The 24,356-nt window shown below is 53.6% G+C and overlaps 10 protein-coding genes across 10 annotated transcripts; 2 read left to right on the top strand and 8 right to left on the bottom strand.

Moving 5' to 3' along the window:
* Positions 1-32: 32 nt before the first annotated feature.
* B0T26DRAFT_688436 (ERCC4 domain-containing protein) lies at positions 33-2,352 on the bottom strand. Its single transcript, XM_060440992.1, has one exon. The coding sequence runs from the start codon at positions 2,049-2,051 to the stop codon at positions 153-155; it is 1,899 nt and encodes a 632-aa protein (XP_060303313.1). The 5' UTR covers positions 2,052-2,352; the 3' UTR covers positions 33-152.
* Positions 2,353-2,973: 621 nt separating this feature from the next.
* B0T26DRAFT_634900 (uncharacterized protein) lies at positions 2,974-4,668 on the top strand (the record flags this gene model as incomplete). The annotated part of the gene is made up of 2 exons (XM_060436669.1): positions 2,974-3,741; positions 3,808-4,668. The coding sequence occupies 2 exons, from the start codon at positions 2,974-2,976 to the stop codon at positions 4,666-4,668; spliced, it is 1,629 nt and encodes a 542-aa protein (XP_060303312.1).
* Positions 4,669-6,022: 1,354 nt separating this feature from the next.
* Positions 6,023-7,584, bottom strand: B0T26DRAFT_631435 (S-adenosyl-L-methionine-dependent methyltransferase; the record flags this gene model as incomplete). The annotated part of the gene is made up of 6 exons (XM_060436347.1): positions 6,023-6,501; positions 6,613-6,944; positions 7,030-7,139; positions 7,232-7,251; positions 7,360-7,373; positions 7,502-7,584. 6 exons carry the CDS (start codon positions 7,582-7,584, stop codon positions 6,023-6,025), a joined length of 1,038 nt encoding a protein of 345 aa, XP_060303311.1.
* Positions 7,585-8,479: 895 nt separating this feature from the next.
* Positions 8,480-9,830, bottom strand: B0T26DRAFT_737109 (Mob1/phocein; the record flags this gene model as incomplete). Its single annotated transcript, XM_060443401.1, has 4 exons — positions 8,480-9,011; positions 9,078-9,189; positions 9,301-9,579; positions 9,806-9,830. 4 exons carry the CDS (start codon positions 9,828-9,830, stop codon positions 8,480-8,482), a joined length of 948 nt encoding a protein of 315 aa, XP_060303310.1.
* A 1,138-nt stretch (positions 9,831-10,968) lies between these two features.
* B0T26DRAFT_688429 (uncharacterized protein) lies at positions 10,969-14,037 on the top strand. Its single transcript, XM_060440991.1, has one exon. It carries the CDS (start codon positions 11,233-11,235, stop codon positions 13,711-13,713), a length of 2,481 nt encoding a protein of 826 aa, XP_060303309.1. The 5' UTR covers positions 10,969-11,232; the 3' UTR covers positions 13,714-14,037.
* A 365-nt stretch (positions 14,038-14,402) lies between these two features.
* Positions 14,403-17,384, bottom strand: B0T26DRAFT_688425 (uncharacterized protein). The gene has a single exon (XM_060440990.1). The coding sequence runs from the start codon at positions 17,150-17,152 to the stop codon at positions 14,828-14,830; it is 2,325 nt and encodes a 774-aa protein (XP_060303308.1). The 5' UTR covers positions 17,153-17,384; the 3' UTR covers positions 14,403-14,827.
* A 630-nt stretch (positions 17,385-18,014) lies between these two features.
* On the bottom strand, positions 18,015-18,556 carry B0T26DRAFT_688421 (uncharacterized protein; the record flags this gene model as incomplete). The annotated part of the gene is made up of 4 exons (XM_060440989.1): positions 18,015-18,112; positions 18,285-18,355; positions 18,387-18,441; positions 18,476-18,556. Coding segments are annotated over 3 exons (207 nt in total), but the record flags the coding sequence as incomplete, so codon positions are not given.
* A 162-nt stretch (positions 18,557-18,718) lies between these two features.
* On the bottom strand, positions 18,719-19,165 carry B0T26DRAFT_688418 (uncharacterized protein; the record flags this gene model as incomplete). Its single annotated transcript, XM_060440988.1, has 1 exon — positions 18,719-19,165. A coding segment is annotated over exon 1 (390 nt), but the record flags the coding sequence as incomplete, so codon positions are not given.
* An 872-nt stretch (positions 19,166-20,037) lies between these two features.
* Positions 20,038-22,728, bottom strand: B0T26DRAFT_688413 (ammonium transporter). Its single transcript, XM_060440987.1, has 4 exons — positions 22,214-22,728; positions 22,050-22,114; positions 21,137-21,897; positions 20,038-21,064 (listed from the first exon to the last, which is right to left on the bottom strand). Exons 1-4 carry the CDS (start codon positions 22,319-22,321, stop codon positions 20,484-20,486), a joined length of 1,515 nt encoding a protein of 504 aa, XP_060303305.1. The 5' UTR covers positions 22,322-22,728; the 3' UTR covers positions 20,038-20,483.
* On the bottom strand, positions 22,725-23,360 carry B0T26DRAFT_688409 (uncharacterized protein). Its single transcript, XM_060440986.1, has one exon. The coding sequence runs from the start codon at positions 22,959-22,961 to the stop codon at positions 22,803-22,805; it is 159 nt and encodes a 52-aa protein (XP_060303304.1). The 5' UTR covers positions 22,962-23,360; the 3' UTR covers positions 22,725-22,802.
* Positions 23,361-24,356: the final 996 nt, after the last annotated feature.

The raw sequence follows: 24,356 nt of genomic DNA, 5'->3' as shown, positions 1-24,356 counted from the left end.
TTTCACCGCTAAGAACGCAAAGAGATCCTGCGCCTCCTCCCAAGTGATATGCCTACATGTCGCTGGTTTGTGCCGCATCTATAAGTCTGTCAAGTCCTGTTTACCCCTGCCAACAGACTTGAAAAGGTTCTATAACCCGTCCCTATGCCACGCTATGCATCACCCCATACCTCCACGATCTTTTGGATAACCGGCTTTGGGATCTTCTTGCAGCCGACAAGATTTCCCAGTCGTGTCGATACTAGACTAATCCTCTGCTTTTTCCCATCCTCGCCCGACCCACATTGATCGAGGGCCTTGATGAAGTGGTTGGGCGTTTTCCATACCTTTTGTATCTCGACCGCCTTCTCCCCCGTGACTCCCTTTGTGCACATCAGCATCTTGAGATAGACGTCTCGCAGCGTCATCATGTCCGACTTGGAGGCCAGCGACGCGAAGGCGGGATAGCTGATGTGGTGGCTGGCCGAGGGCTGTTTCTCCCGGATGTGATTCAGCAGCGGCATGTAGTTCTTGGCCGTGAGGATGTGCGTTGGGATGACGAAGAGCGGCTTGGCCTCGTAGAGCTTCTTGAGCAGCCTGGTCATGGATGCTAGGTAGCGGATCGTGTCGTCCATCTTCTGCGTCTTCTTCAGGAAGTAGCCATTAACTACTTGGATCGACGCAGTGGCCGACTGCACCGCCTCCTCGTACTTTTGGAAGTGGGTTGAGTCCATCGATATCTCCTCAACCAAGTAGATGACGTTCTTAACCCCCGACCTCCGCAGCCGGAATTTTTGTTCATGGAAGCGTCCATCCTTGATGCTCCCGATCAGATCGTCCAGCCTCTTTCTCTCGACGATCCAGTCCAGCACCACCTCGTCGCCTTCTGCGCCTTGTCGGGCGAGCCAGCCTGGGCGGTTACATTTGGCGACCCAGAGGGCATCGCCCAGTTCCAGGGCCTTCATGATTGGCTTGACTCCTTTCTTGGTCAGTTCCTCCTGCATGTAGTCGCGGTCCGTCTTGGCCCTGACTTCGCGGACGTCGAGGACCAACTCGACGGTAAACATGCCTGGGTTCAGTCGAATGGGCGTAAATGTAGGTAGAGCCGTACCATCAGGGACCTTATCGCCATCTGCTACGACGCTTCCGTACTCTCCATTCTGAACCCGGGCTGCGATATCCTCATCGTCGACGCTGCCGTCGTCGTCGTCGTCAACAAAAAAGGTAAGCGGCGTTGCCGTGCGACGAGAAGAAACCCCGGTTGCCATAGCAGCTCCACCAGAATGCGGTGGTCTCGCAATCGAAGTTGCAGCTGCATTTCCGCTTCCACTTCCAGACGCAGGCTGAGCCACAGTGTTGGGCAGGTTTACACCTCCAGCCCCGGCCCCTGCCCCAGTCTCGGTGCCAACCAAAGTCCCGTTTGCGATGGCGGCCTGTCGGATGCGTTTTGCGACCTCCCATCCTTCGTCTGTCAGCCCATATTTCTTCAGGGGCCGGCCCTTCTCGTAGACGAGGTCCTTCTGAGCCAGAGTTTTCATGGAGGCCCAGGCTGTGTAGAACTTTGTCGGATCAGAAGGGGCGGTGAAAGACGAGTCGCAGTGTGGCTGAGCCTTTTCTATAAGCTCGGTCTTGGTCATGCCCGACCGCGAGGTCTCCTCGAGGGTGGAGAGAGCGAGGACCAAGGCATAGGCTCCAGAGCGGTATGTCGGCATATATTGTTTGACCTTCCTCGGCTTCTTGACCGGGCCTGAGGACGCATCTTCTTCGTCATCGCCTCCGAGGCTCGCTAGATTGGCGCCCCGTTTTTTACCCCTGGGAACTGACGGCATAGGCAGCCCATTCTCCTCGCAGTGCTGCTTGAGCTTATCTGTGAGACGTTCACACAGCTTCGGCCCAAAGCCTTTCAGTTGCTGCAGCGACGAGGGGTGGCCAAAGGTGATGGGACACGCTTTCAGAGAGTCGTATGCATGTTTGAACGTGGTAACGCCTTTGGAGTTGCGCTCGCGGGCGGTATCCCACCATTCTTTAACCCACCCGAGCATCAGCGGGTTGGCACAGGAAGCTTGTGCCATGACGAGAGGCTAGATATCAAAACAGTTCCGTGGTAGAGGCAAGAGATCAAGAGCAATAGAATAGAAACAAACAAGCTAACGAGGCGGACGAGCGAAGTCTCGCAAGTGCTCAGAAGGAAGAAGACAAAAAAACACAAAGAAAACACAGGAAATAAGGGGGGGAGGAAAAATTCAGCAACCATGTGCCAGAAACAGGCGACTAAAAATTGTAGCTACAGAGACCAAATTGGATGGGTGAAATCAAACGAACACGTCCGTTATCCCATGGAGACAGAGTTCAATTGCTTGCAGCTTGTTAGACATGATCGAAACTAGAAGACGCGTCCGTCACGCGATTAGCGTCCAGTAACGTTTCCGCCAAGTCACGTGCTAGGATTCAGTGTGATGTAATCAATCCAAGCGGTTGGCGGGGGCAACCGTCAACCAGGGGCAGTGGGGCTGCACTAGCCGAGACCCTTGCTTAAGATTCTCTCCTCTTCCGCGCCTCGAGACCCAGTTCAGCTAGCGCGCCTTCCTTCTTCGTCGGTTCGCATTCTCACCTTGACCTGACCTTGCACCCCGCCAAGGCCTTCATCCCACTTTCTCTCGCCAACTGGTAGTGCGGGGCAGCTCGTCCACGTTTAACCTTCTTCACCTACCGCACACTTCCTGAGTTCGAGCGGGAGTGAGTGGTCCACCTCTAAAATATCGTCGATCGCTGCTTTCCTTCCTCTTCCTCTCTACCTCTACTTCTACCTCCTACTCCGCACCCTTTCTGCGAATCGCGACTTCTACTCCCCGTCCGATTCACCGATCCATCCTTCATCTCAGGCTTTCAAGTCTTCCAACCTCATCCCACCTTTTGTGCCGCTGCTAGTCCATCCATCCACCCCTCCTGCTTTCCAGATAGGTATTCATCACCATGGAGCTGCAGCACGCCACTATGGAGGCTGCCATCCTTGCAACTTCACAGAATTACCCAATTGTGCCCCTTGGTGGAGGTCAAGCGTACACCTATGGAACGGCCGGTTTCCGAATGAAGGCCGAACTTCTCGCGCCCATTTGTTTCCGGGTCGGTCTGTTAGCATTCCTCCGTAGTGCGTTCATGAATTCTCAGACAATCGGAGTCATGGTGACAGCCAGTCACAACCCTGCTCCCGACAACGGTGTCAAGATTGTCGACCCCATGGGCGAGATGCTCGAGCAGGACTGGGAGAAGTACGCCACTGCCCTTGTCAACGCAGCCACTGATCAAGAGTTGGTCAAGATCTTCAACCGGATCGCGTCTGAGCTCAAGATCAATTTGAAGCTGCCTACCAAGGTCATCTGTGGCCGCGATACCCGACCTTCTGGCCCGAAACTGGTCGCGGCGCTGACGGACGCTCTGGCCGCCACCAACACGGAGTTTATTAACTACGGATGGTTGACGACCCCGCAACTGCACTATCTCGTCCGCGCTACCAACACTGAGGGCAACCCGCTCTCGTACGGCAAAGTTTCAGAGGATGGATACTACGAGAAGCTTGCCGATGCGTTCATCCGCGCTATGAATGGCAGAAAGATCAACGGCACCCTAACAGTCGACTGCGCCAACGGTATTGGTGCTCCAAAGTTGATCAAATTTCTCAAGTCCCTCCCTCAAGACAAGGTGAACTTTATTGTCAAAGTCGTCAATGACAACGTCGTCAAGCCAGATGTTCTCAATCTCAATGTATGTTCTCCTATATCCCCTTTCTCCATATCTCGTTGAATTCCGCCGCTAAAATTTTCCTTCTAGTGTGGTGCTGACTTCGTGAAGACGAAGCAGAGAGCCCCCCTTTCCCCTGAGCCAGTGCCGAGTGGCAGATCCTGCTCCTTTGACGGAGATGCAGACCGGCTCATTTACTACTGGACCGACGCTGAGAAACGGTTCAGCATGCTAGATGGAGACCGCATCTCCTCCCTTGCCGCCCTTTTTCTTGGCAACCTTGTTGAGGGCGCCGGCCTCAAAGATGAACTCCGCATTGGAGTTGTCCAAACTGCCTATGCCAATGGGGCCAGTACGGCGTACATTTCGCAGCATCTAAAGCTGCCTGTTATCTGCACCCCGACGGGCGTCAAGCATTTACATCACGTCGCCCAAAACTTCGATATTGGAATCTATTTCGAGGCGAACGGACACGGTACCGTCCTATTTTCGCCTGATGCCCTCAGCGCTTTGAAGACAACGGCACCGCAGTCGCCAGCTCAAAAGGATTGTCTCGATATCTTGCTGGCTCTGAGCGATCTGATTAACCAGACGGTGGGTGACGCAATCTCGGACATGTTGTTAGTCGAGGTCATCCTGGCTCACAAGGGCTGGACACTGAGCGACTGGGCCATGACATACATGGACCTGCCCAACCGCCTTGTACGCATCGAAGTCGGCGACAAGGACTTATTCAAGACGACAGATGCGGAGCGCCGCCTGTCGCGCCCCCAGGGCGCGCAGGATGAAATCGACAACGAGGTGAAGAAGTTCAAGAATGCACGCTCGTTCGCTCGCGCCAGCGGTACCGAGAACGCTTGCCGCGTCTACGCCGAGGCTGCTACGTGGTCCGAGGCCAACGAACTTGCCGAACGCGTTGCACGCATCATTGAGCGATACGGAAACCAGTAGGGTGGCGACCGAGAACTTCGTGAGTCCTTCCAGAGTGCACTGGTTTTGCATGATCCAGACAGACTCGGCGGCGAATTCAGCTTTGACGATGTGTTTGCCAGTTCCTCGGCTGACGATACGTATGGAAGTCCCTCGACTGACAATGCTCTTGTCCTTCACGGGAGCTCTTCAGACAGCTCTGACGGTGTTGAGTAAGCAAGCGACGACTTCCTTGATGAAAAGCTACGGATGACGAATGGCGTTATATCCTGCCTGGGGCGAGGAACTTGCATGGAAAGGAGGAAAAGTCTTTGTTTTCGATTTGCCACCCTTTCCATACCGTTCGGAATACTGAGCGCGAGCCTGCCTGGGCCTTCGACCCAAAACACTAAAACTTCAAGAAGAAATTTCAATCGATGTTTTTTCAGTCGAAAAAAAATAAAAAAAATGTTGGTGTACTTTTTCCCCCCTTCAAGGACGGCAAAATAGGTTTATCGCGGCTGAAGATCTGGAAACGTGGGGAAAGGGAAAGAGAGATAGATGTCATGCTAGACAAGGAGCAGGATATCAGACTTGGGAGGGATATACGAACTCATGATTGATGCAATCTTGTGTGTTGGGCTCTTCCTCGGTCGGTCTTTTCCTTTCCTTCCTCACTACATATCGCAGCTAGCCACTCACCTCGGCTTAGAACTTTCCCTAGTTGTATCTACCTCTCGGGTGTCACAATCGGGCACTGTTGCGTCGTCATTGGCGCGTAGGTACATTAGGTAGTAGACCAAGCAGTCACGAAAGGTAGTCGGACAAATCAAATGCCGGTACACTGACTCACTGGCTACGTTCTCTCATCTAACCGCGTGTCACACAATTAAAAGGGTGAAGAGAAGATAAGTTTGGAACGGTAAGGCCTCAGCCAGTACAATTAATACTAGTAATCATCACAGACACTGAGAAAGGGTGTAAATTTATCAAGGGGGGGACGATGAACACTGGATTTCCCCTTTTATGGTTTATATCCATTTTTGACTTAGTATGTATGGCCATGGTCTTGGCGCAATAGGCGTGCACAACATTTAAGGGGGGGACGAACACGCTTCAAACAGTGACTTCTTTTTGCTCATTTATACCATGAAAAACATAACAGGAACTGAGATACCAAAACAAGGGAAACGCCCAATGAACCCTGGTCTAGAAAAAGCCCAGCAATGCATGCCAAAATCCTCTTTGCCATCCCATGCCGATATTGTCGTGAGTCGCCGTGCCCCTTCCGCCCCCTCCCCCGTATGCCAGGGTCTTCCAATGTGTGCGCCGTATGTAGGTCTCGCTTGCACCATAATGAACCACCACGCCGTTCAGTTTGTGTACCCATTGTTCGCTAGCACATCTTGTACAGGCATGTTCCTTCTGCCTGTCTCGTCGAGTCCTGAGTCTCTAGCCGGTACTGGATCTTGATATCGAGATCACGCTTGTTCTTCTCGTTGGGCCGGTTGTGGAGCGAGCACTCAATCTTCTCGCCTTGCTGCACAGTAAGCATGTCCTTGAGGTAGAAGACGGTCTGCTTCCAGTGCGTATACTTAGTATGCGGGCCGGTGGAGAAGCGGATCGGCTTGTGGCAGGCGGTGAATTCGATGTCAAACCACGCCACGAGGGCGTGGATGAAGTCGTCCCTCCGAGCCGTCAGGTCGAAGGGGCAGCTGAAGGCCAAGTCCGCGGTAGTGCACTTGTAAAGATCAAGCGTCAGGACCGGCGTCGGGTCTGTCACCACTGCCTTCATGTCGACAGTGTCCACCAGCGGCTCCGAGAGCGCTGTGAGCTTCAGTGGAGAGTAGTTGAAGCCATAGACGTTATCCCAGACTAAAAGGGTTGAGCCAGGTTAGCTCGCGGGCAAACTCCAAAGTGTTTCCAAAGCATGGAACACAGGGTTAGACGGTTCGGCCCAGTTCAGATTCGCTGCTGTGTACTCACATCCGATCTTCTCCTCCTTGTATTCGCCGTCTTCGATTCCGGCAACAAAAATGGTGGCCTTGTCGGGGAAGATCAAGCCGTCCTTGGCCAGATACTTGTCGCGTGCGTAGAGCACGGTGTCGAGCATGCTCTCGTACAACAAGAAGTAGCCCATCCACTCCGAGATGATGATGTCCACCTTGGGGAATGGCATGTCAATCTCTTCCATCTTTCCCTGAATGAGTGTGATCTTGTCCGACATTCCGTTGACCTCGACGATCTCGCGGGCCTTGAAGATGATCGTCGACATGTCGACGCCAATGACGTGCTTCGCGCCAGCCTTGACGGCGAACCTGTGTGAGTTCCCATTAATCCAAAGGCTCACGATGGCGCATTCGTGCGCCAGAGAGGGCTCTCGGCGGGGGAGGGGGTGCGTACATGGACAGAATCGCGGTACCGCATCCAACATCCAAAACCACCTTGTCCTTGAAGAGGTGCTTGTTCTGTACAATGGCATTCATGTATGATCTCGTCCGGACCTCATCTTTCTGCAGGATCGCAAAGGGACATTATTAGCCGGGAATTCTCGAGTTGAACGAAAAAGACGGGGGTTGGGCTGTTTTTCGCTCTTGCTACGTACCAGCATTTCCTCGTGTATGCCTGAATTTCAGGGAACACAGCAGGTGTTAGCGAGCCATTGCAGATAACAGGGCAGCAGCCAATCCAGGGGGGCAGAAGTGTATAAGTAAGAGGCGAGCATGTTCTTACCATGGTGGTTATAGCTGCACCCATTATGTTAGCCTCGTTGAGATGCGCCAGTGCAAACAAACGTAAAATCGGCGGAGGGGGGGCCTGAGGAGGGAGGGACCACAAAGGAACTAGAGAGAGAGAGACATATTGGTGGGCTTACCTGTTGAAATAGTGCTGCTCGGAGTTCTCGAGGGCCTTGAGCCGCTGTTCGGCAGTCTCGATATCCATCTTGTCGCCGCTCATCTGAAATGTGATGAAGATAAGTCAAAAGAGAGACCGAGGTGTTCAAGAAAATTTGCGAGACTTGACGGAAAGGAGCGACTGTCGACGGGAACGGCCTGTATTGAAAGAATTTGGGTCGCAAGAAAATCCAAGCAGGCCAACCCGTTAACTGCCTAACGGGGCTTGCCCCGCAGCCTCTTCCCTGTCGTTGGGCCCGCAAAGCTTTGTCGTGAGGGAACCTTGCGGCGCAACAAGCGAATAAGGTTCCAAAAAAGAACGGCCCACAAGCGTCCAAAGACGGCAAAGCATGGCATCATGCTCGATTTAGAACACCAGGTAACCCCGACACGACTGTGACATGGAATACAAACAAAAGCCGAGAAACGGCGGTAGATTCCTTGGTTTTCTTTGTGGCTAATTGTCTTCCTAGCGAAGCCAACACGGCCAGCCCTGTCCCTAACAATTACCACAATCATCGATGGTCCGCCAATATTTGTGCGGCCCGAAACAGCTCTACACTAGTATCGGCAGCTTCTGTTGATGACCAAAGCACTGTACCTGCTCAAACGACCTGGACCGTGTGTCATTTCTGGGCTGGAACTAAACCCCAACTCCGAGACACCTGTTTTTTTATCAAAAAGAAATCGACCATGATCGAGGGTCAGGTAGCCGCTAAAATCGAAATTGCCAACAAAGCAGCCGTCTCATAACTCAGCTCGTAGCCCCGTGCCTCCCTGCCCACACAATCCTAACATATTTTGCCTTGTAGATGGGTATAAACTCCGAATCAGAACACGGCCCCTCTTGCTGTCAACATCCATCGGGCTCGGAGATAGTGTGGCGGAAACGGACCCTACCGGACCGGGGGCGTAAAGGGTAAACTGGCAATAATGTGCACGCGATCAACGCGGCGCGGTCAAGCCATGCCCCCAAGCTGTAAGAGAAGATTCCCCACCTTGAGGTTTGCATACTCGTACGCTTTGGATTCGGGAGGGAAGGTGCCATTGGCAGCCCAGAGATCAATGAGAGGCTGCATTGGCTCGAGCTCTGAGGGCTTTAGCAAGTCGAGGGCGGTGGCCGTTAGCACGAAATGGCTGAAGCAGCTGTTCAACTGCTTCTCTAGGTTCAGGTGGTAGAATGGGTCTATAAAGTGAGCCCAGTAAAGATGGGCGTAGACTCGGAACATCTGGAGGAAGATGGTCTGGCAGATGCTGAAAAACTCCTTGGGAAACCCGCTGCGCTTTCCGACCCATTCATCGGGCCCGTTCAAGAGTGATGTGGTTGTGATTTGAGGGTTGTGTGCGAAAGAGACTCCAGACGCCTCGGTGGGGAACATTTTGGTGTCGTCGATCTTGCCAGAGATCCACCTCTGCATCAGGGTTATGTATTCAAAGGCCGGCAGCTCAATGGGCTCGAAACGGTTGTTGAGCCACGTGTACGAGTGGTTTCTACGCAGAAGATCCAGGTCAGAATGGGCAGGCAAGCAGATTAGAGGAAAGAAGAGAAGCTCTCACGTTCCAGCCGACATGCGAGGGCACGACGTAGCATCGCAAATAGACTTCCCGTTCTCCTCCTTCTCGTAGATGACGCGGACAAAGTTCCACAGGTTACGGTAGTGCTCGACAACTGCAAACAAATCAGCAACTGCGCGGTTGAGTTGGCAATGGCAGAGTAGGGCAGAGCAGGTCAGAGCAGGTCAGAGCAGGTTAGGTCAGGTCAGGTCAGGTCAGCAGCTACCTTGATGAGCTATCCACTCTCCTTGTTCAACTGTCTTCGGCCGAGCACTGAGAGTCATAAAATTGCCTCTCACTATGTGCTTGGCATAGCCAGGGTTGAGCCACACGGGAAGGGGCTTGGGCAGCTGGTACGAATTCAGCGCCTCCTCAGCAGTGCCCATTATGCCCATCGACTGGGAGAATGAAGGCGAGGCGGGCAAAGGAGGCAGCTTGGAAGCAAGAGCGTTGGACGACTGGCTTGCTTGAGACAGGTAACCAGGGAGAGGCAGTTGGCCGTCATCTGCTGTAGGAGTCAAGGGACTTTTGTTCCCGGGCTTGTTCGCCGTCCCCCTCAGCCGGGCATTGCTGCAACAAAGGTCAACATCCAAAGTCCACCGCACTCATAAAAGTCTTGATCTAAAGTTCAATGACCGTTCCAGCTAGTACTAGCCCAACTTTAGGCAGTGAACAGTATATTTTCAAATCGACTTCGTTTCAAGGTAAATGCATCAAGCCCCAGCGCTTACGGCAAGTTCGTGATATTCGAACCATAAGCTGGGGTTGGATGGAAGGGATATAAGAGATTCATTCTCGACGTAAAAGGGAGGGAAACTCGCAAGCAAATCGCGAGCATGCCTGGCCGATCGCGCACAGGTCTATGCGGGTAGGTAGGCAGGAAATTTTAATCTGGGTGTCTCAAGATTGGAAAGGCGATCCTTCGCATCGCAATGAAGAAAAGCTATAGACGAAAATAAAGTTCAAGGTCTAGAACGAAGCCGCGGGCACTCACATTCCAGAAAAGAGGTTCGCCATAGTTGGGGATAAAGTACAGTACCAAGCTCGGAAGCCCGACCGAGTGCCGAGGGAAGGCGCGTCTCGTTTGGGGCAGATCTCACGATGTGAGGTCGGAATGAGAAAAAACAGCAACAGTTGCCGTGCTGCGGGGAGACAAAAGTTAATCGGTACTGTGAAGTGATGGCAGGACGGTTTATTAGCTGCAACGTATAAAAGGGGGAAGTGCGGGCGTTTCAATGGGTATGTACAGACCGCCTACCCCGCCATCGGCCAATGAAGGGAGAGTGGGATTGAAGTAGTACGTACCGAGGGTACCTAGAGCACCGAGACGAGCGAAGTGCGGGACGTTGCAGGATCTAACGTACGTACGAAATGCCCTGTGTACTGTATAAAGTATTAGGTCTGTAACGGCCAAGCACTTTTACTACAGGCGCACATTGGATTGGTAATTAACACCCAATTATTCCGTTGAATGGGCAGATGCACTCGATGCACGTGCCGACGTTCTACTTTCGCGAGAGGACCCTCCCCTGGGGAGCCCCCTGACATGGCTGCCTGTCGGGAGAAATCCCGTTACTCGCGGCAGGTGGGGCAAGGGTCGTCCAGTCGCGACTGGGAAAATCAACGGCTACAGTAATTCATATAGGTAACCTTGGAGCAAGAATAGCAACCCTACCTAATGAGAAAGCGAGAATTTATTCCGGTATGTATCGTGAGAAAAAGCGAATGGTGAGAATAATGGGATTGGTTCGACGTGTATTTACCCGTGAAAGCTTCGTAAATTGGTGTTAAATTTAGACGATTTGGGGCAGTTGCTTTTTGGTTAGTCTCCACTTTACAAACGCTCAGAATAATTGCGCTAGAGCTAAGCTGGATTGTCAACCTAACTAAAGCTGCACGCAATCCCGCCCCGTCTCGTCCATGACATCCATTCATGACGCGCAAGGACCAACGACCTTGAGGCTCACGCCTAGGCAGCAAGTAACTCTAGATGGAAATGGACTCCATTGCTAGGCCCTCGTCGCTCATATAAGTGAGTGCGTGCGTCGGACGGACCCAACGCCCAACTTCACATCTTCCTTGGTGCCAATTATTTCCCTTGTAATTATCAAGCACAGCAAACCGGGCATCCACGCTCTAGGTCACATCAACAGCCAGAATGGCTTGCCAATCACTCCAGGAGAAGGTGGCCTTTTTTGAGGCCATGGAAGCACTCGATGGCCTGAGCGACGGGGAGGACCAGGTCGGCATTGAGGAGCGCGACCACCGGGCGAGATCGCGGGCCTTTTTCAAGCCGGCAGAGAAGGCAAAGCCTCTTTCTCGACCATTACAACTTGCCAGAGATGGGACAGCCTTCCATCGCCCTCGCCGGATTGTGTCAGCGCCTTCGCCATCCACAACCGCACTGCCTCCTGACGTTATCAAGGCCACCCCCACTGCCCAGAAACCCGCAGGCCGGGCGCTCGGCAGACTTGGGCGAACCCCGTTGGGCGCCGTGTCGTTCATCGAGGAAACGCCAGTCCCAGATTCAAACCGCCACATAGTCGCGTCGCTGCGGAGGACGGCGACGATGCCACTTCCTGCCGTCTCGTCTGCACTTGTTGACCAGTCGCCCTCGATGAGCTCTGCTCTAAGAAAGCGGAAGCGGAAGCGTCAGGAGTCAACTATTGCGGTACCCGAATCGGGCCGCATCTTCCGAGACCTGTCATTCTTCTATATTCCAAACAACGACATTGCCCCTGCCAGGAAACTTCGCATTAGAAGAGCCCAGGAGTATGGCGCCAAGTGGGTTCGGGAGTTATCCCTGGCCACCCACGTCGTCGTCGACAAGCGCCTGGAGCACAAAGACATCCAACCTGTTTTGGGCTCCGCCCTAGCTCCTTTTCTGGTCCTTGTGAATGAGGATTATCCACTCGAGTGTATTCAGTTCCGCACCCTCCTCAATCCGCACCAGCACCGATATGGTGTCCCTGGCTGCCCGTCCCAACCTATCCCCTCAGAGTCGGCTCGGTCTGCGCTGCCATCTCGGGATAGGGAACTTTCACTGCCCCTAAAAGAGCCCCTACCAAGCTCAAGAAGACACGGCCATGCTTCTCGGAATGCCACGCCGACGCTCAGCGCGGAATCATCTGTTCAAATTAGTGCCAATGAACCAAACCCACAGGCAGACATTGGTCTGAATAATTCCGAGGACACTCGGAATCTAGTTATTATCTCTGCCCAGGCCCAGTTTGTTGGTCACGGATTGCAGACGGGCGAGTCTATGTCGGGCCTCCCGCAAACTCTTGGGACGGAGACAGAGACTAGTGCTCAGGATGAGCTATCAAACTACATTGAGCTGATGCAGAAATACAAAGATCTCCCTTTAGATGCGGACGAAGATGAGCTTCAGCCTTCCGAAGGCGGGCAGCAAGCTATCTCGGAGCAAGAAGTGGAAAGTGGCTCAGACAGCGATGACCGCACGAGAAAGAGGCAATCATCTAGACTTGGTCGCCCGGGAGGCAAGAAAGACATTGTCTTTGCGGATCGCTTTGCCTGCAACCACGGAGGAACGAAGGAAACCGCAGGCGAAGACCAGAACCCAAATGCTCGGACAATCGACGTCCTACAGAGCATGCTTGACTACTACACCAGGATAGGCGATCTGTGGAGGACCCTCGCCTACCGAAAAGCCATATCAACCCTCCGCAGACAGACGGTCAAGATCACGACCGAGGAAGAAGCCTACCTGCTTCCCAACATTGGCAGACGGCTCGCCATGAAGATTGAGGAAATCGTCAACACCAATAATCTGCGGCGCCTCGACTATGCAAACGAAGAGTCGCTCGACCAGACGCTCCAGACATTTATGAAGATCTACGATGTCGGGACCAGCCGAGCCAGCAAATGGGTCTCTCAGGGGTTCCGAACCCTCGAAGATCTAAAGGAGAGAGCCGATCTCACTGCCAACCAGCGCATTGGAATCGAGTACTACGACGACCTCAACACACGCATTCCGCGCCACGAGGTGGCCGCTCTGGGCGAGTACGTCAAGAAGACGGCTCGCGACCTAGACCCCGCAGTCGAACTACTCATCGGGGGCAGCTACCGGCGCGGGTCCAACAGCTCGGGCGACATCGATCTGATCGTTACTAAGAAGGACACCACGTCCGCCAGCGAACTGGTCCCGTTCCTCATGGACCTCGTCGACGTCCTCACGAAGAGGGGGTTCCTCGTGGCGGAGCTCGCGGCGCTGCACAGCCATCGCCCGGGTAAGGACCGCCCGGGCAGCAAATGGCACGGTTGCTGCGTGCTTCCGCCCGGCGAGATGGCCATTAACAACAACGACGACAACGGCGCAGAGACGGCGCCAAGACGAACCCCAATCTGGCGGCGCATCGACTTTTTGCTGGTCCCCGAGTCCGAGTACGGCGCCGCGCTCATCTACTTCACCGGCGACGACATCTTCAACCGCAGCATGCGGCTCCTGGCGTCCAAGAAGGGCATGCGGCTCAACCAGCGGGGCCTGTACGCCGAGGTGATGCGAGGGCGCGACCGGGCCCGGGTTACCGACGGCCAGCTGCTCGAGGGCAGTGACGAGCGGAGGATCTTTGACATCCTCGGCGTCAAGTGGCGCGAGCCGTGGGAGCGCTGGTGTTGATACATGGCATCAAGTTGGACAATATCTAGGATATGGTTGATTTACAGTCCAATCCCCGAATGCTTGTTAACGTGGTACCTGGATAGGTACTTAATGAATCATGATTATTGCAAGTAAACCGGCTAGGAAAAGCCTTTGATGGGCATCTCTAGAAGAGAGACACTCCTTTAAGATTGTATAATAGGGATTCCAATACCTATTACCTCCCTCCTCGAAAATCTTTAGGGCAAGCTGTGAGATATTAAGGCCCAAGTCCAGGTCCAGGCCACACCGGGTGAGGTGGCAATGCCTAGTTTGAGAAAACGAGACCGCCCGGAAATAGGGGTCTAGAGAGTCGCCGAGCCCATCATGTATTTCCTCCTCGATCCTCACTCGCCGGCTGAATGGGGTCTAGATAGGTATATCATCGTACGCCGTTGGGACCGGCTGCTATTGTGCAGTCCGGTAGCCCCTGCGGCCCAGGAAGGCAGTCCCGTCCCTGCACTGCATGTACTGTGCCGTACGCTCCTAAAGCCTTGGGAAATCCCCCGCTAATAAACATTCAGGGATAGGTTTGTCAGGCGGGGAGACGAAAATACCGTTGAATTTGCGGCACACTGTTAATATGACCGTTTCGCCAGCTTCGCCGTTCCGGCGGCGGCGTAGTCTATTTAAGGGGAGCTGGGCCTCCCTATTTGTTAGCAGCTCTCGCTATCGCAAACATTTCGTAACGCGTGTATATATCATTACTTCGAATTCAGCTTCAATTGTGGTACGGATCCGTATGGATGGGTGGATTCTAAGATACAAGTTTGGTGCAACCCTAATGAGGGGTCAAAGGGAATGTAGAACGCTAACAAAATATAGTGCAAACGACTTCCCCTCGGCCTCTCGTACGGATTCAGAGGACCCGGGCACCCTGGCGAGTGACGAAGACTTTTTGCCCCATATTCCATATGTACAAAATAACCACAATGCCAAGGCCAGCGGCCAGCTAGAGATATCGTTCCCTATCAAATCATCATTCACCTAATGACCGGCCTCGGACTCCTGCCGATCCGCAAGAAGACGGGCCTTGCGCCCGACAATCTGAGAATTCCCGTTAAGTGTAAATTGGGTGCCTGGAGGGATCCCTTTATAGGGAAGTAAGGGCCCTACGGTTCCGAGCGTCGGCCTCGATACGGCCACGCTTCCTCTTGGGCGGCCCGGATAGCCTGGAAACCGCCTGGTGCTTGGGGAGTGGGAAGAGGAGGGCTCGGTCGAAGTCGATAATCATAATGCAACGGCGCTCTGCGTTCCAGAGAAAATTGCCGCTGCAGTGATCCATAGGATCAACACCCTTCCTCAAGATGGCCGTCAACGACTTGTCCTTCAGCGTCTTTACGTCTTCTACGCTGGCGTCTGGTGTCTCGCCCGCCCACGACATAAGCATCATGTGAACGACGAACTTGAACCCCGGTAGGATATAGCCAGGATCGAGGCGCACGAGGCCCAAATGTACTGGTACTAACTCGCCCTGGAGATCGTCAAGTCGTGCGTAGACTTGGCCTTCGTGCTTCAGACGACCGAGATGGCATCCTAGCGTCCCTTTGCCGACAAATGTGTAGCCGTATGGAATAAGCTCCAGCTTGAAAAGCCAGCCTATCGCTCCTCTCTTGCTCCAGAAGTCCACTATCTGGCATTTCCAGTAGGGATCCCGGAGGAGCTGCTGCTTCACCAGATCGGTAAACTGGTCAGCATTGACGGGATGCCGAGAGGAGCCGTCGGAGCGATGTAATAAGATATTGGGGCAATTCTCGTCCAAGTCTTTCCGTCTCTTAAGACCTAACAGGCACGCTTGTGTGCAGTATTGCCTGGTGGGTGCCGAGTCGACTATGGCGATATCCTCGTCCTCGCTACCACTCGACGGACCGTCCTTCCGCTTATTGGCCGGTAGGGATTGAGATGGGTCGTATTCCGGATAGTCCTCTTCGTCATCCTCGTCATCCTCATCGCCTTGGGGGAGCATACTTGCTGGCTTACAAGACGACCGAGGCCGCAAGCCCACCTTGCGACCGGTCGGTTCCGCGTCAGACTCAAACTCCGAGCCGTCCGAGGCCTGCGATGACGGCGCGGACGATGACTGCGTGGACGATGACTCGGCGGGCTTGAGCCCGGGATAGGCCGCATCCTCATATGGCTCCGGCCATTTTTGTAGTGTTGTCTCCGCCATAGATAATGTTGTTAGGAGTGATGGTCCCCTAAGAGCTTCGGACTGAAAACTCAGTAGGCAAAAGCTGGCTAGCTGAGCTACTGCGATACGGGACAGGCGGTCGGTCCAGTCGCCGGTCAGCTCGCCCACATCGTCGGCCGGCAGGCACGGATGGCAGTACAGCGTTTGCGGGTCGTTCCTATCGACATAGAGCAGTAGTAACGACCGTCCCGCAGCGATATAGCCATATGATATCCCGTAGGTAATCATATAGTCGAAGACTTGGGTCAGTGCCATGGCGATGAATGCCTCGGCCTCCTCCCGGTGTTGTACTTTAGTATCGCGGCTGAGCTTGACACCGTTGACCCGGGTGACGACCTCGCGGAACAGGTGCTCCTTCGCCACGGCTGACCGAAGATGCTCGGTAGCGACTTTGTGGGCTGCCTTATAGTCGTATACAAAGGCCTGGGTCTGGCCGCCGTCGGTTCGTGTTCGTAAGCCGATTCCGTCCGGTTGTATCGTTGGGTGTTTATGCTTCTGCTCGAGCGCGAGACGCTTGTTCGGCCCAGCTTGCCGTCGTTGTTCCGAACCACCCTCGCTGGTCTCACCCTCTATCATCCCACTCCAATTACTCGTTTGTGTGAGCTCGCGGAGGTTCCCGCTAAACCGAAACCCCGTAAAGTCGTACGCGACGCGAGCTTCCTCGTCGGTCGCGAGGACACCGACGATCTCCGCAACGGGCTCCTCGACAGCAAGCTTCTCGAAGTATTCGATCGCATTTTCGTTACCAGCTGCCCTCCGGGCAATTACCGCCCCCAGATCCATGGTTGTGCTCTTTTGGTGGAAGCGTCGCTTCTCGCCACAGATCCTGCTCATTAAACCGAAGTGTCGTGGCAGGAGGACGGTTTCGAACTCGGTCCAAGGACGAAGTTGCTTAGGGTAGTACTTGCCCAAGACATTTGTGAAGCCTGTTGAAGATATGGATGCGTCGGCAAGTCGTAGGCTGTCGTAGAGAAGACTGTGGCAGTTCCCCAGGTATTCGTTGAGCGTGGTCCGTCGGTTCTCCAGGTGAAGCCGCTCCTTCTCTTGTCGCTCTCGCGCCTCTCGTACCTTGGCTTCCTCCTCTCGTGCCTTGGCTTCCTCCTCTCGTGCCTTGGCTTCCTCCTCTCGTGCCTTGGCTTCCTCCTCTCGTGCCTTGGCTTCCTCCTCTCGTGCCTTGACTTCCTCCAGCTCGCGAAGGAGCTGTGCAATCTTGTCTTTGTCGGACATTGTATTTGCTGGGCTCGGTCGCTTGGGGCTCGGGGGTGAAAATTTGTCGATGGAATAGCTTGTTTTCTCTAAGTTCAGTGGCCGAAGGCCCGAAGCTACGAATACCAGGTGAATCCCCCAATGTGGGGCCAACCCTAACCCTGGCGGCGGATGTCTGGCGAGAGCTTCTGTGGCGGGGGTGCCTTACACATGCCGAGGAGTTCTCGCCCACACATTTTGTAGGGAGATTTCCTCCTTCTAGTTTTAGCTTCCCAATGCACTCATTACTACGGATCCGTACGTAAGAACCATATTAATAGCGGCAAGCCACTGGTATTGACCTAATACTCTAGCGCTAGCCAAGTCGCCGCGAGTGATTTGTATTCGACTGCCTTTAATTGCTCGCGCAACGATTAGACAACGCTGGAATTTCGCTCGAAGCGAGAACATAGCGGTACGCCATAAAGGCATGTACGCTGGGGCCCGTATTCTGACCGAGCCGGCTAGCTATTAATTTGGCTTATCGCGAGGTCTCTTTCAGCGGGGCATAGGGTAGGAGGCAGCCTGTTCGAAAACGGAAGTCACCGTTTTATAACGGTTAATTTACACAGGTCCGTGGGTCACTAACAGAGGGAAAGAGGGACCCGTTTTTGGATCCCAAGTACCCCCGGTTTTTGACCCCCTCTACCTCGTAGGGCAAGCTTCTAGGGATTGGTTTGTACTTTCCAGGATACCATGCATTTACATGCACTGTGCTATTAAGTCGACATGAAAATACTCCACAAACAGAGAAAGCGTTATTCTGGCCGCCGAATTTGGCAAACGTATGCTGCCATTTTCGGCGGCTTTAACACCAGGCGCACAAGTCTCTTACACGTACCATTGGTGTACCTATATCATAGCGGCCTTCCTAGCGCATCTCCGTCACGGTCGAAAGAGTATCTAGGTGGGCTTCAAGAGACAGCACAACATAATTGATCAATTCATCCGTTCTAGGGGCATTTGGGATCTGGGTATACGCCGCCCCGTTTCGAACTTAGATGGAGGACTTCGCAACCAATAAGCCTAGATTCAAAGCTACAGAAAGGAAGAAGTACAGAGCAGGAAAAGGATATGGTTATGGCTACGTATTAAGGAGCGCGCAGACTATAGCTTAAAAATATATATATGGGGGTGGCGCCCAGAACCCAGGATCCACGGGTCTAAATATTCTACAAGCTCTATCTTTGCCACCTGCCCCAAAATAGGATCCTACTGGTCGCTAAGCTTCCTCTTGACTCTTTTCTCGGCTGCCTTAAACAGCTCCTCGCCTGATTCTGCGAGTTGCTGTGGTGGTGACCGAACCCTTGGCCGCTTCAGATGATTCTCTTGCTGGATCTTCCTGCGCCCACGATCCCTGCACTCCGCTCTAGCCTCAGCCCCCTGTACTATTTCGTAAAGTTGAGAAAACGAAACAGTAATCTCCCCGGGGATGTCATCGATTCTGAGGTAATCAGGCCAGTACCAAAAATCTTTGAGCCCGATGCGAAGGATCCGTTCCCCATCGACCAAACTACCATTCACTGCCCGAAAGATACTCGTTTCCGTCTCAGCTGCTTCAAGTACGGCTTCCCCATCTTCCTCAATATATCTTGGTCGCCACACAGTGACCCTGGCTTCTTTTCCCTTCTCCTCCCGGTATTCAAGGTCAACCCCAATAACGACTTGGGTCCGCCCATTTGAACCTAGGATATAGTCATCTATAAGGAATGGCATATCTTGTCGTTGTTGTGAATGGGAGACCTCCAAGATAACACATTCTACCTCCGCATCTTCGTGCGCAAACGACCCGTCTGGGTAATGGGAACCACCATCGCTCTCAATCTTGGGACTTCCTACTACGGATACGCCCCGAGCGAAATCGGCAGCGACTTGGTCGTTACTCTGCTTGATAATATCTAGCTGTTGTGTAACTAGGTGTTCGAAATTTCTGACAACGGCTTCGTGGATAGTGCCCGGCATTCGCAAGACGAACTTGGCGAGCTGAGGGAAGTATCATACCTAATCAGAGGTTAGCTAATGTAATGCTAGACAAGGGGCAGCTAGACGAAGAGGGGCAGAGAGACAGAGGGACAAAGGGATAGGCTACCTACTTTGGCTAGCGGTAGTCCCCTTCGGCTTCGAAACGCGCCTCAAAAGCCTTGAACTCGTCACGGTTGAGGCTGATGCACCACCACTCCTCTTCGACCTCGACTCGGCCACAGATGCGATTGCGAATTTCGGCGATAATCTTATCGACACCAGAGACCGGTAAGCTCACGGATGGTGTGGGGGAGTTGGGGGATGCCGTCTCTGGAGGCGTTGCCGGGTAGAGAGTCAGCCGATTGAAGGGGAGCCGATTGAGGGGGAGCCAATCGAGCTGGGCGGTGTGATTGCTTTGCTATCCATATGGGCGGATAGCTGATGATAGAGATAGAATGTTGGTGCACCCAGGGCGACTTCAAGGAGCAGAGCTCGTTTGCTTGTTGACGACGGAAGGAATAGGTGTTGTAGAGCAATTGCTTCGGTTACCCCGCCGAAAATGTAGTGTTTTAGGTGCCGAGATTAGCGGGTCTAGGCTGCTAAGAACGGCACCCTAAACAGCGATACAGACTAACAATTAAACAGGGGTTAAGGATCACACACCGCCGTATTACATGCTGGTGCAATTACGAAGAATATGAGGAGAAGAGCAAAGGTCAATAATACAAGAAAGAGACGCCGGGGGAGGTAATTTTATTTATGTTTAGGCGTAAGGAATGGCCGCGCTAAACCAAATGAGGAGAATTGGGGGAGGGCGCCATTCCCGGGGCGTGCAGCACCGTGTTCGCTATTACGGAAAAGAATCTCAACCAAGCACGCGCAAGTGTTTCCACCTGAGCGGTAAAGTTTGCAAATCATTAAAAGTGAAGGACCTCGGATTTAGCTCTATATATTTACATTGAACAACATCTTGTCGGGATATAAATTCCGTTTACGATTCCGCGGCGAGCTCGCCTTCCCATCCCGTCATTACGCATACTCTTCTCACATTTTCGGGGCTGCGTCTAAATTTGAGCTGACCCCTTTCCAAGACCCGTCTTGGATGGGCCTCATTTGAATGAAACTTCCACTCATTGTTGGCCTGTTCTTTGCGATTCACGGTAACGCCTTGTTCTTCCTTTCACAGGCCAACCAAGGAAAGGAAAGAGATAATAATAAACACCATAACTCCCCTGTGTCGCTCCTGTATTCCCCGCCCAGAGTATGACATGTATACGAACAAAAGAAAAGACGAAGGGGGAAAGAAGTGGCCGTTTTGGCAACATGAAAAGAAACGAGGGCACCTTGGTGATTATTGACTAGACTGTCCCGCTCCATACATGCGTGGATCCATCATGTGAATGGCGTTCTTCTCCCTCCCGACCGGAGGATAGTCGCGAATGGCACTGTTACGGTCAGCCGCCGAGAAGACACTACCAGTCTCGCCGTCCACGTCGTTGAGCACTTCGCGGGTAAGCTCGACGTAGTCGTAGGCGAACTCGCCAATCTCAGCGTCGTCAATGCCAAGAATCTCGGCCTCCTCGGAAGCGCGGAGGTGCAGGCCCGGGATTAGATTCATGGTGAACAAAATCAGGGTTGTACCGACAAACGAGTAAGCGCCTCCCGTGAAAGAGTCAGCCAGCTGGATAGGAAGCTGGACCCAGTGTTGATTGATCCATCCGCCCGGAATTACCGCCACATTGTCCAGGTGGGCAATGTAGTCAGCCGCGAAGAAGGCCGTGCAGATATTTCCTACCAAACCGCCGATACCATGGACGGCGAAGATATCAAGGGCATCATCGATGCGTAGGATGAACTTCAGCTTGGTACCATAATTGGCAAATCCCGCGCCGAGGATACCGTAAATAACAGCAGCCCAAGCTGGAACAAAACCTTTATTTGCAAACCATATTAGGGATGTGCACACGAAACACCACTTCAGGGTTATCCAAACAGATAACTTACCAGAGCCGGGAGTAATGGCAACCAGTCCGGCAACCACACCGGAGCAAAACCCCACAGTCGACCACTTCCGCTCCAGTCTGTAGTCGAGGACACACCAAGTGATGCCACCGACGCAAGCAGCGAGGTTAGTAACCACCGCGGCCATGACGGCGCGCATGTTGGCAGCGAGAGCAGAGCCTGCATTGAATCCGAACCACCCGACCCAGAGGAATACAGTCCCGATGACGATATGGGTGACGTTGTGCGGCCGGTAGTTGAGCTCGTGTGTGCCGTGGCCGCGGCGTTTCCCAAGCATCATCGAGTATGCAAGTGCGGCTGAGCCCGAGGCAATATGCACGGGCGTGCCTCCGGCAAAATCAAGACCTCCCATCTTGTTCGACCACCCGGATGTGTTCCACGTCCAGCAAGCGATGGGATCGTAGATAATCGTGGACCAGACGAACATGAAGAGGACGCAGGGAAGCATCCTGCCTCGCTCAGCCACGGCACCAGCTGCCAAGGCCACTGTTATGGCCGAGAACATGCCCTGGTAGATGGCGAATAGGAGATCCGGGATGCGAGACGAGCCGACAGACGGTTGGGCGAGAACGTCCCTGAAGCCGAAGTTGGCGAGATCGCCAATGAAGGGGCCGGCCGTGTGCGAAAACGTCAGGGAATAACCCCAGAAGAACCACTGGAAGGTGGTGACGGCCGTGGCCATAACCGACAGCCAAATCAAGGATAAAGCGGACTTTCGCCGCGCAAGGCCAGAATAGAAGAAGCTGCATGGTGGGTGGGTTTCGTTTGTTAGAGAGAGAGAGATGAACAAAACATACAGCCAGGCCAATGATCCTAACACAGAAAGGCTTGGGACGAGCACGCACGCACTTGGGGAGGGGAGGGTTTGATCTGCAGTCCAAACATTGAAACTTACCCAACACCTGGGATCATGAGAAGCACAAGGGCAGTTGCTATGATCATGAATCCGATGTCGCCTGACTGTAGCAATGCAGATATGCGGCGTCAGCGTGTCCGTCTCCCGGCTCCCGTCTGATCGATCGGGTATCCGCGATCTCCATGCGGCACAGGTGAGCTTACTTGGTACCAGATGTTCAGATCGTCAGTCAGGGCATTCCCTCCTGCTGGGCCGGTGCCATTGTACGGCACTAGAGGTATGAAGTCTTGCGGTGGGCTGTCGTCTGCCATGGTAGGAGAAACCTCACCGGCTGAGGCGGACAAGGCTGGGTTTCGAGAGCTTGTGGTGTATTAATGACTGACAACGGCGTGTGTACTGCGTATTGCAGATGGACGAGGCTGATACTGCTGACAATGCTGCTGGTGTTGCTCTCAACCTCTTCGCTCAGAGTTGTGAACCGACTTGTATGGCCTGGGCGTCTTTTTAGCCCGAGATACCGTACTTCATGTGGTGATTTCTCTTCTTGTTTCCGAAATTAGAGAACGCAAACAGACAAGAGGGCATCGGGCAAAGAAAAAGAGCAGCAGCGTGGGATGACACTAGCTGCGAGTAAAAAGACGCTCACGATCAGAAGGAAAATGGGGCTAAGCAGGGCCTGGCAGCCATGTTCCTTTCCCCCCCCCCCCCCCCCCCCTCCGACTTTTTCGGGCGAAGAAGCAATTCGCTCGGGCCAATGAGGGGTGGCACGACAACAACCCGGCCCTCTCTAGCTTATCGATCAACGCAACGCGAAAGCACAACTGAACATGCACGGCAATGGAAGGGGGGAAGGAGGCACCTAGTTGCAGGCAAGTGTGGCCACACTTCATGCCTGCACTTTCCATGAGACCCGCAGACAGACAGACCACTGCTAGGCTGGGCTAGTCTCATTCAACTCTGCCGTGGTGGTTGTGAGCGCGACATCAGCACCACAGCACGCGGCAGGCGCATTGCTCTCTCTGAGAGCCATATGAAATACGTGCCTGCTCTGTGCCTTTTACTCGGAACCAGACGAAAAGGCGGGGGTCAACCCCAATTATGCTACCAACCCGACCCGTCCTGCAGCAAGAGGAAATTGGGTTTCTGATACAAATTAGAACAGACGGCCATTGATGACAAAGTGCAGATTTTAAATCATGCAGTCTTGCTGACTTGAAGTCGACAGGCAACTGTCGCTTTGCCTGTAACGTACATACACGAGACTTGCAGTGACACAAGACTTGTGAGAAGGGTCGAGAGAGTATAGAGAGGGGTTGGCACTTCTCGGCCCCCCATTTCTCTCAAGGAAACGAAAGCCACCGCTGAACAGGGACTGGACTCGAGTTACGCGAGGTTCTGGAAGACGGCATCATCAATGCGCCACCCGAGCAGCCCCGCTCTCCCTGGTCAAGAGCAGTGGGTCCTCGGACCACAACGGGCGACGGTTGCTTGATTCGTAAAAAATGTGAGCGTAAAGATAAGCCAGCGGCTGGCTGATTGGACGGGCTGGCCCAGTGTCTTGGGTGACAGCAGCTATCTCGGCGGTGCCCCTCTTCGCGAGGGTCCTCAAGTGGGGGGACACACCGTTGAAGAGACGATTAGCTCAGCATTGAGCATTCAAAGGCCGCTCGACTGAGAAGGAAGGAGCGACATCCCAGCCCATTGGAACGTGACTTGGGCTTGGGGGCTTCTCCTGGCGTGCGGCACTTGATGGACCTGCAGAACTCTGTACTCCAGATTCGAGCATCACATCAGAATCACCTACAGGACACAGACACCCCGCACAGTCAAACACGAACCCAAGCCCCTGGAATCAACGAGCCGAGGATAATCTATCTCAGTATGTCGTAAAGAGACGAACTCCTTATACACGACATCGACACAGCTTCAAGGCAGGCCACCTCGAAACCACTCGCCCGCTTGACCTGCCGTATCTCCAGATGCTGTAAGTCAGATGCCTGGTGGAGCTGGCTAGATTATATCACCATCTTGGTACGTTGCATCAATGCCGTGCCTAGATGCTGGAGGCTGGATGATATTGATTACCTACTTGCTCCTCCCTAGCACCACATGTTCCTGCTGCTGCCGCTGCTGCTGCTGCTACTGCATGCATGTAATATGCTTGTTCACTTTCCACCATCATCCTGCTGCAAGGCACAGAAGCCATCTTCGGGTCCTCGCTTTTTTTTTTTTTTTGGGGGGGGGGGGGGGGGGGCGAGATGGGGGGGTTGTTCCCAAAGCAGCAAGTGACGCTGGGGTCGACTGATGCCTCGTTCGCCATTCCCCCAGACCTGTCGTCGTCCCACG

The sequence above is a fragment of the Lasiosphaeria miniovina genome (assembly GCF_030549165.1).
Source record: "Lasiosphaeria miniovina strain SMH2392-1A chromosome Unknown B0T26scaffold_1, whole genome shotgun sequence".
Taxonomy (NCBI): Eukaryota; Fungi; Ascomycota; class Sordariomycetes; order Sordariales; family Lasiosphaeriaceae; genus Lasiosphaeria; species Lasiosphaeria miniovina.
This window is presented reverse-complemented; position numbering and strand designations above follow the sequence as displayed.